The following is a 15,608-nucleotide window of genomic DNA, read 5'->3' as shown; positions in this document are numbered from 1 at the left end:
TGGGTATTGATCGTGGTTACACGCTTGGTGTAGGCACTTGCACGACATAAATAGTTTAGGCCTATGTTCATGGAGCCGAAACAATTTGTTACACGAATAAGTACGGCGGTTTTAAGGTTTTCGAGGGCCAGTTATGCTGTGCAATAAAAGGTAGAATGGAAAAATAGGAACAATTTATATGCACGCATGTACTAGAATTTGACTTATTATTATTTGTCATCATTATTATTACATCTTTTCAATAAGATATTTTCATAATGAAATTCCTCGTTCAATGAATATGTATCGCATTACAGCGAGTAAATGCTGCCAGAGTTAGTTACACTGCCACAGGAACAAACTTTTTAAATTTGTTTTAATTTTCTTATTTTTAATTATTTTAATCATTACTAATAAATTATTTTTAATCTAAATTATTTTGCGCTAAATTTTTACCCTTGAAAAAATTAAAACATCGTTAAGGTAATGACTGTTTCCTAATTTGGGTTATCTGGAAATATTCAAAACGAAATAATTAATTCAATAATTCATTGTTTCACAGAAGTGTACAATCAAGTACCTTATAATTAATTGCGGTGTTAGGCCATTGCGGCCATTACGCTCTATCCTTACTGTGTTCCATCTCCATCACTCCACTACTGGACTTGACTGGAGTGTCCGCACTTGAGAGGGAAGCCGAGGAGTCGGAGACACGAAATCAACGACGTGTAACAGAAAATTTTCCATTGTCTATTGGAATTTAACCGGACATCATGGAATCGTTCCTTAATGAGTGTATAACGGACGTAGTTTTGATTAACGCCAACGAAAAATTATTTTTGAACTATTTATAAAGACGCTAATTTTTCCGGCTATTATTTATAAAACTAAATGACCCAACAGACATGCCCGCCTACTCCGCTATAATCATAACGATGACTTTCATAGATGTACTTCCACCAAAGCGGGGACGGTATGTATGAAAATCTTCGTAACGAGTGTAGCGGAGTCCGTAATGGGTCGCATTACGCTCGCAGTGGAAGGCAATATTAACCAATTTGAACTATAACTATTCAATAGAGTCGGTATACATATTTTTTAATATTAAAATTTTTGGCCGCCTTTTTAAGCATTATTTTGCCATTCACTGACAGTTATTTCTAACAACTGATGTATAATTAATATTGTTGTTATGTTTTCTTAAATTTTCCAATGGTTCGCTTATCTTCATTTTGTTATTTTATAAGAACTTTCTCCTGAGAATTATACAACAAGAAAGAGTTAGCGAAATTGATCCATCCGTTCACGCGTTATGCGATGACCAAGAAGAGAGACTCATTTATATAAAGACTTATCTTATTATTTATAAAATACTTAGCATCAATCAACGTCCTATTGATGTATGAATTCATGTTATAAAAAATCCCCAAAATCCCACCCAAACCAGAAAATGTATTTTATTGGCGGCGTGGTCAGTCAACTTGTGACTCTTGCTGTAAATCGCGTGATACGTCGAAGCCATTTTTAATTACATAGTTTCTATAACCGCCTTATATATAAGAAACTATAAGAAATTTAACTTATTTAAGCGTCGCCTAAAAACAAATATTTAAACTTTTTGTTACAAAACACAGGTACAATGTGTGTCAAATCATGTTTTTATAAATGAGTTACGCTTCTTTTATCTAAAATCTAAATTATTTTGAGGCATCTCATATGCCCAAAGTAGTTGTGATTGACGCATGTCCATCATGACCACTTATACGAAATAACATTCTAGAAAGTCGTTCGGTTTAGACTTCATGCCACCGTAGTTCAAGTCCTCAAAATAAAACAAGGTTTAAAAAATCTGTGAAAGTAATTATTTTTATCACCACATTTATTCCCTTAATGTAGGTTTCACGGTTCTTATCCTTCATATTGTTTGCCTTCATCTTTTTTCTCACTGATGAAATCGTACCTTTAGTACGAATAGATAAGTAAAGGATTTGTATTTTCAAAAACTAAAATAAAAATTTAAATACAGTTTAATATTTCCGAAGAACCTACTTGTGCTAAGATAGAAAAAATACATTGCATTAAAAAACAAAGTTTAATTTGTGATAACACCCACAATCATATTGTTATACAGAAGATTGATAATTAGTTTTCATAATATGACCTAAGAGTCGGTTTTGTAAGGTCGTGGTTGTGATTGTGCGTCATCATTACAGTTTTTGAACGCATCAGTGTCGCGTTGATCTGTTAGCGCGCTGTCAAAACTCTAAACAAAATAGAAAATGATCGAAGAAAATAAAAATAAAACTTTTTTAGGATTTGATTTTAGTACTCAAAGGGTATGTATGTATCTCAATATTTTTTTAAAGTTGGGTATGAAAGTTATGAAAGTAATAATTATTATACCTGTCATTTTACACTAATTAGAAAGTCTAATTAAAATTGGGAATGGCCAGTGTGTTAAATATATTTGATTTCATTTTAACTATGTCAAGTTTTATTTGTTTTTTTTCTTTTTAATTTAGCGACATTTAAAAAGTAGTGAAGACGACGAATATTGTATATTAAATATATAATTTTATTTTAGTTAAAAGCAATTGTAATTAGTGAAGACTACAAAGTGATACAAGAAGCAGACGTCGAATTCGATGTGGATTTACCAGAGTTCAGGTAATTATGTATTTGATTATAATTAATAAACATAATATTTATATAGCTTTCCACACTACATTCATTAGTAAAACAAAAATCATAATTATGATTTGAAAAATAAAATGTTCCTATAAATTATGTATTTATCTTATTATTATTTTCTATGACTTAATAATTTTGATGATACTATTGATAGGACTTCGGGAGGCGTGGTCAAAGGAGAATGTGGTGAGGTGACAGCACCACCACTACTATGGGTGAAAGCCTTGGATATGGTGATGGATAGGCTTATTGTTGCTGGGGTAGACTTCTCAACCATTGAAGCTTTGTCGGGTGCAGCACAGGTTTAATTTTAATTTCTCCAATTAAGTTTCCATACCTTTCATATGTCAAATTATGTCAATACATTAATAGTCCCATTAAAATACTAGTTTTCCATTGTTGCTCTTATATTTCAATTTAATTTTAGCAACATGGGTCAGTCTGGTGGGCAAAAGGATCTGAGGAGAGATTAAAATCTCTATCATCTGAAGACTTTCTTCATAGTCAATTGGCTTCTACATTTATGGCAAACTCTCCCGTATGGATGGACTCGAGTACAAGTGCTGACTGTCGAGCCCTTGAGGAGGCTGTTGGTGGACCTGAAGTATGTCTTAATATTCAGTATCAATACATTATTTCTTTATAAATTATTTAGTCAAAAGAAACAGTTGTATCAAAAGTTATTTTATTTTATTTGCTTAAGTTAAAACACAGTAGTCTCTGTTCTCCTTCTAACAATCTATTTTTTTTTAGGAACTTGCCAAAATAACGGGTTCCCGTGCTTATGAACGCTTCACTGGAGCACAAATACGCAAGATGTTTCGAACTAGACCCAGGACATATTCAGCAACTGAGAGAATATCACTTGTATCTTCATTTGCCTGTTCATTGTTTCTAGGCAGATATGCACCAATTGATTTGGCTGATGGATCTGGAATGAATTTATTGGATATTCATACTAAGAAATGGTGTGAACAGGCTTTGAAGGTTTGAAACTTTGATTTGGTATTTTGAAATGAAATGCCTAACATAGCTAACTCAACTTCATTAGTTATTCAAAAATGTACAGTTTGTATTATTAAGATATCTAATGAACTTTATCTATTTTGTGAAGATATGTCACGGTAACTTATCTTTACCCTTAGTATTATTTTTGGATAGGTTTAACAACACACCCATGAGCCTTCTGGCATTGTTTGGGCCCATGGACAGAGGTGAAACATAATATGAACCTCTAGACCGTAGATTTTTCTTACTGCCATTATAGCATACTATGTGAATGTTATTGGAATATTAGATTCATGCACAAAATTTTTGAAACTCACAATAATTGGTAACATTACCAAAAATATGTGTTTTGTATAGCTATGAACGAATTTGACAGGCCTGTGGTAATGAACATCTAGCAACAAAGCTCGGGTCACCAGTACCCAGTGCTACGGTGGTTGGGAATATATCACAATATTTTGTGAAGAGATATGGATTTACATCAGACTGTGCAGTGATAGCTTTTACTGGTGATAATTGTTCGGCACTTGCTGGTAAGTTAACGAATAATTTAAGATAAAATAGCTGTATCCAAATAGCAATTGTATATACTGGTTAGATACACATATAGTACATACGATTATGAAGTGCATTGTGAATAGATGCATCTACAACTTGTAGAAATTATAACAAAAGAGTTTTGTAATTTTGGAACCTCATTGTAATGTCTTAGTCTGTGCTGCCGGCCATTTTATAAATTATTAGACGTAAAAATCTTAGTTGAATTTGAGAGAAAATGCTTAAATATTTAAATACATAAATTAAGATTTGTTCTGTAAACACTTTTGAATGTAATGTGTTAATGATGACAATCTCAAGTAGTTTCAATCCCTGATAACATATCTTAAAAATGTTTATATGCTACGTTATCATTTTACGATTTTTCGTTTTAAGATATATTTGAAGCAAACTCAATTTATTTTCATAATTTTATAAAAAATATTATTTTGCATATTTACATGAGCAAAATATAATGTCATTATTTTTATTTTAACAACAAAAAACTAGTTATTTTCACGTATTTAATGCTAGGATCGAGGTTTATTTTGCAAAATGAATTTGAAAAAAATTGTATTATATATACGTATACAATTTAAAGAACATAATCAAATTGGAAGAGCAGTGTGCCCTACTGGCTTCTGCGTGCGACTCTCATCCCTGATGTCGATTTCGAAGGTTCGATCCCCGGCTGTGCACCAATGGACTTTCTGTCTATGTGCGCATTTAACACTCGCTCGAACGGTGAAGTAAACATCGTGAGGAAACCGGTTTACCTTGGACCCAAAATATCGACGAGACAAGAGCTTGATTACCTACTTATATATTATAATTATAAGATTGACAAATGATCATGTAACAGATACATAAATTTAAGTCTCATTCAAAATCGGTTGTTGTACCACTGATTTATTTTATCAAGTTGGAAAATTCCGTCAAATTCCTTAAATCATTACGTTGCCAGCCGTCTAGATGTATTGATCCCAAATTTGGCCTTTTAAATACTGTCTATAATTATTTTTAGGGCTCCGCCTCCGTTCGGGCTGTGTAGGCCTAAGTCTCGGTACAAGCGACACACTTCTACTGGGCCTACAAGAAGCCAGGGCTCCACCAGCGGGCCATATCCTTGTAGGCCCCACAACTGACGCTCCGTATATGGCGCTGCTATGCTTCTCTAATGGATCCTTGACGAGACAAAATCATAGGGATAGGCTGGTAGGAACAAGTTGGGACGCATTTAATGAATTGCTTCGGTCGACGGTTAGAGGAAATATGGGTTACATGGGTAAGTGGTTCTGACATCATGTAAATTTCATCATACCAATAGCTGCAGCTGAGTTTTATCATCGGACGTCGAGGCAGAATACGAAATTGCATGTATCACCTTTACGTTCGTAGTTCACAAGTATTTGGAACCAGCTGCCCATTGAAGTATTTCCGAACCAATTCGACTTACTCTTTCAAGAAAAGAGCGTACCAATTCTTAAAATTGGGAACAAACATTGTGAACCTTCTGGCAATGTGAGTGTCATGGCATGGCGGTATCACATAACATCAGGTGAGCTTCGTCCTATAAAATAATATATATGTCGCAGCCAGCTAGCTTAATTAGCCGTTCAATTAACAGCCTAGCCTTTTAACTAAACGGCGCTGTTTAACAAACGGCCTGAAACATTCAGCCGTAGCGTTTATTACAACATTTAATAAACTTGATGGCTAATTCTTAGGCCATTCGTACGATACTGTCCTTATTTGGAATAAATAAAAAATATTGAAACATGTCATTAAGAAAATATTTCTTTTAAAATTAAATTGCTTAAGTCAAATTCACATTATTATTGTCAATACTCTTCAATTGTACTTGTTGTTTCTCATAAAACTTTGGAAAACACCATTAAAGTTGTGGTTTGCTGACGCCATATTGACAGTTAGAAGAGTTTCGTTTCGAGTTTGCGAGTGGCAGACAGTGGAACTAAATTTAAATTAACAGTTAACAGGCTAGTCAAGTAATGAAACGTCATCGATCCAAGTCATTTGCCTAACTGTTTAATCAACTAGCTGGCCATCTTTCAGGCCGCTAGTTAAACGGCTAGGCTGTTAATTGAACGGCTAATTAAACTATTTGGCTGCGAAATAGACATCCATATGATAAAACTAACAGTAATATATATGGAAATATAGTTTTCACTACATTTAAATCTGTATGTTTAACACAGAAACATGAAAATTAATTAACAACTATAGTAATAGGTTACAGGTGTTAATAAATTAGGCTTCCATGCAGGTTTTTATAATGTTAAGAGATACGCCGCCCATGGACACATACATTGCCAATAGCCAGAATTGCTACACTCGTTTCTTGAAGGACCCTATGTCCAGTCTAACATATATTCATCAGTAAACCTATCGGTAGCTAAAAGTCATATCGAAATTACTTAGTTATTTGTACTTGGAAACAGTACATGTCTCCAAATCGGTTCAAAGTTTCACCCATTTCTGGAGAGATATATAATATTTTTTTTTTTCAATAATACTTTTTTATGAAGGTATTTACTACGACACTGCGGAGATCGTGCCACGCGCTGTTGCGGGCAAATGGGTGTGGGATTCGAATGGGCGTAGTCTTGATAAGTGCGCGCCGCAGTTTGAGGCCCGGGCCCTACTCGAGGGGCAGGCGTTGGCTAGGCGGGCCCATGCTGAGGATATGGGGTTCAGGCTTGGTAAAGTTAAATCAAAATTTATTCATATATTGGGAGCTATTTATTATCAACGTCAATATTGAAAAAGGATGATCTTAATTTACGTTTCCTATTAGATCCCAACAGTGCCGAAATATTTTGGCATAACAAAAAATGTTCGGTGATATTTTTGTTATGAAAAAAAACGTGGAAAAATATATTTGTTTGTATATTAATGGAGGTATACTGAATTATGTTTTAAAGTTACTAAAAGGAAAAATATTTCATACAACATGAAACTCTGCGACCAGATCTGTGAGTGGCCAAAATCATACCTAACTTTCGTACTAAATGGTCTTAAATTATCGTTATTCATGTACCTTTTTTGATTTTATTTTTAAATTGTCTTTATCACTGTTTAGATAAGTTTTAATTGCATTCTTTTGTTTTCTATTTTTTTCTCACAGTGGTTGTGATCGCTCGAAAGCGATCGCCCCGGTTGCCCCTCCTTTTTATTTAATTATGTTAGTTGTATTATGTATTATATTTCAGCAACGATGTTAATAAATAAATAAATACTTCCGTCATTACTAACACATGACACATATATTAAATGTTCAGTTTGTCCTGATAATAAAAAAATAATCGAGCACTTGACGACAATTAACAGATAAAAAGAAAAACATATATATATATATATATGTGTGTGTGTGTCTAATATATACATATATAATATAATAAAAAAGGATGATTGGTAAAAAAGTGCATTAGCACCAAGATTCCCTGTGTCGTGGGAAGAAAGTTTTTTATCTATGTTAACGGTAACGTAATAATTTCTACATAACACTTACATTGTACAATTAAAGTTTTAAAATTTATTATTAATTTGAAAGGCCGCGTCCATGAGAGGTATCGCTTGACATCTGGTGAGCCTCCTGCCCGTTTGCCACCTATTATATTAAAAAAAACAATTGTTACACAATGAGAGGAGGAGGAGAAGGAGATGAGGAGAGGAGAATGAGAGTACTTTTCGGTTCAGCATAGGACAGGTTGAGAATTATTGAGATTGTTGGTAAATGTATAAAGTTTTGAATCGTATATGAAGATCTTCAGAGTGTGACAATATTGCCTTGCTTTGTCCCATTTCTTTCCCGTTCTACTGCACGGTACTGAAGTACTCTTTTGTCTCTGTCTATCTAATTGTGTTTTTATTGTGCTGAAAAGAGACAGACTGTTCTACTGTACAGTACCGACGTACAACGGTGCGCTTGGACTGTGTTAACGTCTTCTAACATATTGTTCTTATATAATTAAGACTCTAGATCCCACCTGGTAGCGACGGGCGGAGCATCCGTTAACAAGGAGCTTCTCCAAATATTTGCTGACGTATTTCATACTCCAGTGTATGTACAGGTAAGAATAGTACGTACGTCAAAAAGAAATTTTGTCATAATTCGTGCTTATTGTTTGCACCTCAATTTTTAAGCGACTTCAAAGAATATTGTTATCATGACTTTACAGGTGGTTTAGCGCGTGCACATACTTCATATCTTTTATTCCCATATTTTCCATATGTTCGAGTTTTGTCACAATAAGTGGTCTTTAATTACTTAAAATTATATTATTTTCTGTTCCAACAAGTACAATTCATCAAAATTCCTTTCATTTACAAAATATATATTACTACTATGATATTTATGGTAAGCACTACGACCTTGAAGCAATAGACTATATTTTTTAGGAAGAGCACGCGAACGCAGCCCTATTGGGCGCCGCTATTCGAGCTGCTGAAGTATGGAGCGCACATACCGGAACTAAGCTGACTGGTGAGCCAGATATTATATTTTGTATGACACAGAAGGCAAACGTAAGTTAAGTGTATACCGCCCATGGACACCAGGACACTCTCAACAGGAGGTTTGCAAGTACACAGTGAACGCCATTGAAGGCCCCGAAGTTGTTATGGTTCGAAAATTGGTGGAATGGTAGTTGGTTCCACATAGTGGTGGTGTGTGGCAAGAAGTGTTTAAAAAGCTTTCTCTCGTGAAACGCCAGACGTCGAGGCGGAACAGGTGGAATTGTTCGATTTATACAGGTCCTAATGTATATGCAAGTAAGCCATTTATCCTTTTACAATTCGATATCCTTAAGTCAATTATTGTTTCAACAGGAAGCGAACCTACGTTATCTCCAGTAGCTAATCCGTACCCTGACTCGGAAGTGATATATACTCCAATGCTACAACGATATCGACAATATGTTGAAACCATTCCAAAACTACAATAACATTCCAATAATCGCTTTATATAATGTAAAAATGTAAAAGGTAACAATTTTGCCTTACCTGCGCATGATCATTCACACCTATCAATAATGAGCGTGATCGCAATCGTAATTTTGCATCACATTCAATACTCACACGGAGCTGTTATTTTTTTTTAACTTTAAATTAGGTATTTATACGTTTTACAGATTTTTTTATATAATAATTTATTTTTTGTTAACTTTTTCTCGCCAAACGAACATATTTGATGTTATATTATAAGATTCCTTTTAATATTTTACTTATTTTAAAGCTTGTGTTCGCTCTATTTAAATATTTAAGCGTTTTTTATACTTATTACGAATGTGATAAAAATCATATTTTTTTAACATTCTCAAATAAATTGTTCTCCAGTGATGTTTCATCTCATGTGATATAAAAATTTACATTAGCTAGTGCAATTATACTATATATTTACATTCCATATATTATATAATGCTTGTTATTTTGTTAATAAAATTTTTATACAAATAAATACTGTGTGTCAGTGTTGCTATGAGATTTTAAAAGAGGTTAATTTGACTTCTCTTCCCGCCTTACATCATATATTCTGATAATAAAAAATGGATAAAAAGAAAACTAAAACAAATTTTAGTTTGGTCCCTTAATCGTATACTAATTTGTTTAGCGAGGAAAGCACCAGCTCTGGTGCTTTCTCCACCTGCGTCTGGTTTTATCCACCAGACGCCAACTTAAATCTTTAATAAGCGTCTGTGCACTTGAACCCCACAGACCAAGAGTCAACTCCAAAGGGATCAAAATCCTAGTTATCTACGTTCCCGGATCGTCGATAAAAATCTAATCCTAAATATTAAGAGTAAGTTTATTTTAACGATCAGAAACCTAGCTTTAAATAATCCATTTAAACAATCAAGGTTAAAGACTGACCAACATCATGATAAACTAACGCAGATGAAACCGCGACGCAATTATTTTCATAAAAAGTCGTAAGCGTTTTGTTCAAGAATATCCTTAGTTGATAGTAGAACAAAGCAATAAGAGAAATCGACATCACGACAAAATATGACTTCCGACATGTCGACTCAGAATCTTACCCAAAACCTCCTAACTGACTGGAAACCTGTAAAGCCAAAGCTGAAGCTAAAGCCACTGCAACCATCTCGGGTTGTATCACACTCGAATCTGAGGTCCTCGGTGTTGCTTTCGCATTTTATTATTTCTACATACATGCTAACTAAAACAGTACATTTAGACCACTTTTTTCTTTTTAAATAAGGTCGAATATGATTCCATGTTACCTTCGGGGACAGGTTAAAATATTTTACTATTTAAAAAAGGAACACTTTCAGTATTACTTTCATTCACTTTTTAGTATTAGATGCACTACAACTACTGAAGTTTGACCGCCGTACGACATTGAATAATAACACCGTTAATGATATTTGTTTAATCAAACTGTTAAAGTAAACACAAATATTGAAAATTATAATTATTTTTTCCTTCCACCTCTCTCCTTAACCTGGAGTTGAATGACCGCGCCAGGCGAAACGTTGTAATACGCCAACGAGTTCGTGTCTTTGAAGAATAGACCCTGAGAATATAAAACATAATTTTCTTTTAGACAAGTATGAGGCATCGGTGAGTCGCATGTGTACACATTCCGTAGATCAATTTTCGATTAAAGAGGAGATTCCGAGATTCTCCAAATTCACAATTTTGGGTCTCGATTCGATACCGTTCGAACAATGTAAGAAAAGAAAAATCCGTTAGTGCACAGCCGGGAATTGAACGCACGACCTAGGCTCTGCACCACTAGGTCAACACTACTCTTAAGCCTATTCATTCAATATCTACTTTGATTTACGCGAGTAATATTACTTAAACTTTACTAAATAAATTAAAAATTATTTATCGGATAGAAACGCGAATGACATTGTTCTTTGCCGTTTCGAATACTTTTCAACAATCAGTATTTAACATTAAAAACATAAAATACAGTAAGATTTGAGTGAGTGTAAGGGATGAATATGATATAAAGAAACATTAAAGCCCATTAGGCACTGTTTCCCAACGTGGGGCACACGCCCGACAGGGGGATTCGTAAATATATTAAAATTACAGTCAAAATCTATCAAAACAACATCGAAGAGGCTTAATACCGACAGTCGTAGTAGTTCTTATTAAGTACCCAATACAAAGAATTCAGCCGGGACCTTTGATTTTGGTCAATATAACCGGTATGTTGTTCTAGACATAAACGGTTTTAACTGTATTTGGAATTTGAATTTCAGAAAATTTAATTGAAGATTTATTTTCATATTACAAATTAATAAAGGCACAAAAAAGGTAAATACTGCGTTCTGAGGCGTACATTTTATATGAAAAAGTTTCAAATCAAACAAAAATGTTACATAAAGCTAATATATACCTCATAGTGCAACTTCTGCTTGGCGATAGGCATATTTGTGGCTCTCTGCAGGTTAGTTTTGAGGTCAGCAACGGTCGAACTCAGGGTCACCGGGAACGAAAGCACGCGTCCATCCAAACGCCACTCAGCGCGCTCTGGGGCTTGCGGGAGTGATACCTGGAATGTTAAATATAAACCAATACTTGCTAATTTCAGTGTTTTGTGTGTTTTACTATAAAACAATTGAATATAGTTAGAACTCTATTTCTATACTCTGTAGTACATAAAATAAATATACAATGGCGCTACAACCTTTTTAGGTCTGGGCCTCAGATTTCTGTTATATCATCATTTGTTAATCTAATGGGCAAGTAGGTGATCAGCCTTCTGTGCCTGACGCACGACGTCAACTTTTTGGGTTTCCTTCACCGTTCGAGCTAATGTTAAATGCGCACATAGAAAGAAAATCCATTGGTCCAATGGTTGGTGGAAAATCCGGGGATCGAACCTACGACCTCAGGGACGACAGTCGCACGCTGAAGCCACTAGGCCAACACTGCACTCTATACTCACAGTCCATCATAAATTATCTCTGAAAAAATTATATTTGCAACGACTCCCTAAGTATCAAAGACTCAAACTCAAGACACCTACCTGAACGGTAATATTCCCTGAGTGTTTAGCCAACCAAGAGATCTCCGGCTCTAGTGCATCTTCAGTCCTCGGCCTCTTCGAAGCCGGTTCGTCGTCTTCTGGTATCGGGACAGGCATTCCCACATTACCCACTGGAACGTTTGGAACGTAGCCGTAGGGGGCACCGACTGGAGTTGGGATTAGTGAGGCTCGCGGCATTGGGGGGATCACCATTAGGGGAGGAATTGGCTGCAGTATGACCGAAGGAGGAGCGGGAGCACGGGGTGGAGCTGGTGGGGGAGGCGGGCGAGCTCGGGATGACAGCGGCACCGGCTTTGGTCCAATCTTCTCTTTCTCTTCATCAGGTAGAAGACCTTTAACCTAATTTTTTATATAATTAAAAGTAAATCTATTATAGTGGGGCTAAAACTGTTTCTAGAATACCAGTTTTAAAGATATTGTATACTTGTGGCGCTACCTTATTAGGTCTTGGCCTCAGATTTCTGTACCTGTTTCACAACCATTTATCAATATAATAGGAACGTAGGTGATCAGCCTCCTGTGCCTGACAAGGACCGTCGACTTTTTGGGCCTAAGACAAGCCAGTTTCCTAACGATGTTTTCCTTCACCGTTCGAGCGAATGTTAAATGCGCACATAGACAAAAAGTTCATTGGTGCACAGCCGGGGATTGAACCTACGACCTCAGGGATGAGAGTCGCACGATGAAGCTTCGAGGCCAACACTGCATATAAAAATTAAATTTATTTTACTTTAATTTGAATTACCTTATGTATCTGTTGAATCTGATCTTCGAGCGTAATATGCGCGCGGGCAGCTCGGGTAGCAGCCTCCACGCTGGACGTGTGACCATCCCAGGTTACTCTTTCGTCTCGTTTCTTCTCTTCTTCTCCAATCTTCTTACCAATTGCTGTTTCCTCATCTCCCACACCGAAAATGTCAGTACGACGTTCGGCAAGCTGTAGTAAATAGTTTAAGATATTACAGTAAAAACTCAGATCAATAAAACAATACAGAAACGAATTTTTTTTTTGGTTTAAAATCACAAATACTAAATTATTATAATTGATGGAAAACTTACATGCTTAAGTGATTCTTCGATGGCAGCTCCTGGTGCCAGGGCTTCGTCCCTGTCTGTACGCTCAGCGGCCGCTCGATCTCTTTGTTCCAACCAGCGTGGATCGAGTAACCCAATTCTCACGTGATCAGCCACCTTATTAGCTGGAATCTTCTCTCCAGTGATAGGAGACACCAACCATTCTTCGCTAGCTGGGGCTGGCTGAGGTCGAGAACGCTTAGGATCGTATTTCTTAACAACCACGCGGTCTGGGCGCGGGGCCAACGGAGCTTCGTCGGCTGTAGTGTACCTTGGTGGTTCTGGAATCCTTTCGTCTTCGGAGGAGGAGCTTTCCTCTTCCATATCCTGTACACGATTGTCATCAGGTCGTTGCTGCTGCTGTGTGCGATCTTCCATTTCAGCCAGATCTTCGTCTGACTCAGACTCAGATTCCGACTCAATCTGCATTTCTGTATCATCTTCGTCATGATGAGCAATATCTTCCCCACGCTCTTGTGCCAAAACTCGTGCGCCAACCTCTAATGGTGTTGTTGGAGGTGGGAATTCTCCTAGTTCCCCAGAAGGGTAATCAACTGTTTCTACCACAACAAAATCATGCCAATCAATGGAAGCATATGCTAATCTTTCCTTTTCAATTCTGGCTTCATCGGCTGCCTTGCGCTTAGCTTGGTGAGAATGCCATGCAGCCCTAGTACGAGCATGTTCCAAAACTCCAGATCTCACTTCAGAGGACAACTTTGAAACAAGTTCTTTAGGCGGTAGAAGTACTTTGGTGTATTGCTCTAGCAGGCGTGTAAAATATTGAAAGAGGGAATGCTGTGGCCGAAGGAAGTCAAATTGGTGATTCCGTTCTTCCTTTTTCATTAAGTCAGTTAGGAATTGTCTTCCATTTCTTGCAACAAACTGAGCAGTCAGTTTTACAATGTCAAGCTCCAGTGCTGATATTGATGGTGGATCAGCAATAAATTCAAAGTCTGGTGGGGGATCACGGGGTGGTGGAGGTTCAACTGGAGCAGCAGCTTTAAGCAATTCTTGCTGTTTAGCTGCTGTGGCAGGTGCTAAACCTGGTCTTTGGATTGGAGGCATTGGAGTTGGTGCAACATCTTGTCCTTAAAAAATATATTATATACAAAGAGAATGCAGAAAAAATATAAAACAAAATAGAAGATACAAACCTCTTCCTTCCCGAATCTCCTTAACTTTATGCTGATAATAAGCATGATATGGGTCACCTGCATTGAGGAAATTGAATTTAGGGTTTCCCAATTCATTTTGCCTTATACGAGCTTCAAATTCTGGACCATTACGAGCAACAAAACTAGCAGTTTTGTCAACAATGTCTATATACTTTGCTAAGGAACATTATTTGTTTTTATGTGTAAAATCATTTCAAGTATATTTATATATTTTTTATATATTTTCACTTACTAGGTAATAGGTATAGTTTATTATGATTAGTAGAACATTAGCTTTTGATGTTGATGAAATTGTTGAATATCATTGGTATCCATATCCTGTGAGTTTTGGTTATATGACCAGCTTAAAAAAATTATACAAAAATTAATCACAGAAAATTTTAAAATTTTCTTATATTAAAAAGTGGCCATTACCTTTTCAAATTTGACTCTGCTGACAGGACACTGTCAAGTGCTGCGAATAGTAAAATAAACAAATATAATGTGGACTAAAACTATAACAGATTTTGCTTACAGCATATTTACTGAGCATACTTACTAATATAGGTTATGTTTGAATTAAATCAAACCAACAAACATTTAATAAAAAGGATACTCCTTACTTCAGGTGGAGGATAAATAATGCCAATAACTGGGGGTGGAGGCGCCTGAGGTTCCTCTATGACCTCTTGCCCAGGAGGCATCATTACGTCAATGGAAGGCATTTTCAACCTTCTTATGCTAGTATTGATTTGCGACTATTTAACTTCAGTTTTCATTACCACTTAATATTCTCAATCAGTTCTCAAAAAAAAGGAAATTGCAAATATTATGTATATCAAACATTAATTATTTGGTTAAAATTAATAGTTGTTGTTTGAAAATGTCTAATCAATGAACAATTATTGACAATGCTAGTTGACAATTGACGAAAGTGGAAAGCACAGACAAATTATGTAAGCCAAGAGTATACAGATATAGTATATATACACAACATGACAAGTTATGTTAAACAATTTAAAATATCTTGGTATCAGCTCCTTAAATTTCTTTTTTGAGAGATTTATCTTTGAAGAGGATAATCATTTTCCTTTCCCTAGAAAGGGGACTCTCTCAAA

At 35.8% G+C, this 15,608-nt stretch overlaps 2 protein-coding genes across 3 annotated transcripts; one reads left to right on the top strand and one right to left on the bottom strand.

Annotated features, from left to right (window-relative positions):
* The first annotated feature begins 2,140 nt into the window (after positions 1-2,140).
* On the top strand, positions 2,141-9,609 carry LOC123708805 (xylulose kinase). The gene is made up of 11 exons (XM_045659701.1): positions 2,141-2,315; positions 2,564-2,646; positions 2,825-2,972; positions 3,098-3,274; positions 3,424-3,657; positions 4,055-4,211; positions 5,240-5,500; positions 6,762-6,935; positions 8,209-8,306; positions 8,635-8,719; positions 9,064-9,609. The coding sequence occupies exons 1-11, from the start codon at positions 2,259-2,261 to the stop codon at positions 9,177-9,179; spliced, it is 1,590 nt and encodes a 529-aa protein (XP_045515657.1). The 5' UTR covers positions 2,141-2,258; the 3' UTR covers positions 9,180-9,609.
* Positions 9,610-10,615: 1,006 nt separating this feature from the next.
* Positions 10,616-15,408, bottom strand: LOC123708676 (splicing factor 3A subunit 1). 2 transcript variants are annotated; one of them, XM_045659500.1, is made up of 8 exons: positions 14,926-15,076; positions 14,744-14,854; positions 14,491-14,667; positions 13,319-14,424; positions 13,005-13,196; positions 12,239-12,598; positions 11,606-11,761; positions 10,616-10,768 (listed from the first exon to the last, which is right to left on the bottom strand). In XM_045659500.1, the coding sequence occupies exons 4-8, from the start codon at positions 14,399-14,401 to the stop codon at positions 10,667-10,669; spliced, it is 1,893 nt and encodes a 630-aa protein (XP_045515456.1). In that variant the 5' UTR covers positions 14,402-14,424; positions 14,491-14,667; positions 14,744-14,854; positions 14,926-15,076; the 3' UTR covers positions 10,616-10,666. The 2 variants fall into 2 exon arrangements, with proteins under 2 accessions (XP_045515456.1, XP_045515455.1); XM_045659499.1 differs by lacking the exons at positions 14,744-14,854; positions 14,926-15,076 and adding an exon at positions 15,107-15,408 and having other exon boundaries at positions 14,491-14,655.
* Positions 15,409-15,608: the final 200 nt, after the last annotated feature.

The sequence above is a fragment of the Pieris brassicae genome, chromosome 4 (genome assembly GCF_905147105.1).
Source record: "Pieris brassicae chromosome 4, ilPieBrab1.1, whole genome shotgun sequence".
Lineage (NCBI taxonomy): Eukaryota > Metazoa > Arthropoda > Insecta > Lepidoptera > Pieridae > Pieris > Pieris brassicae.
The sequence above is the reverse complement of the archived record's forward strand: the minus strand, read 5'-3'. Positions and strand labels throughout refer to the sequence as shown.

Bases quoted from the DNA above. Each gene is read 5' to 3' on its own strand.
- LOC123708805 (XM_045659701.1), top strand. From the start codon at position 2,259: ATGATCGAAGAAAATAAAAATAAAACTTTTTTAGGATTTGATTTTAGT. The intron at 5,501-6,761 runs GTAAGTGGTTCT...TTTTTTATGAAG, and splicing joins AGGAAATATGGGTTACATGG to GTATTTACTACGACACTGCG. The intron at 8,307-8,634 runs GTAAGAATAGTA...TATATTTTTTAG, and splicing joins ATACTCCAGTGTATGTACAG to GAAGAGCACGCGAACGCAGC.
- LOC123708676 (XM_045659499.1), bottom strand. From the start codon at position 15,215: ATGCCTTCCATTGACGTAATGATGCCTCCTGGGCAAGAGGTCATAGAG. The intron at 14,656-15,106 runs GTATCCTTTTTA...CAAAGTATATAG, and splicing joins TCCTCCACCTGAAGTAAGGA to ACATTGTTGACAAAACTGCT. The intron at 12,599-13,004 runs GTAATTCAAATT...ATAAAAAATTAG, and splicing joins AGATTCAACAGATACATAAG to GTTAAAGGTCTTCTACCTGA.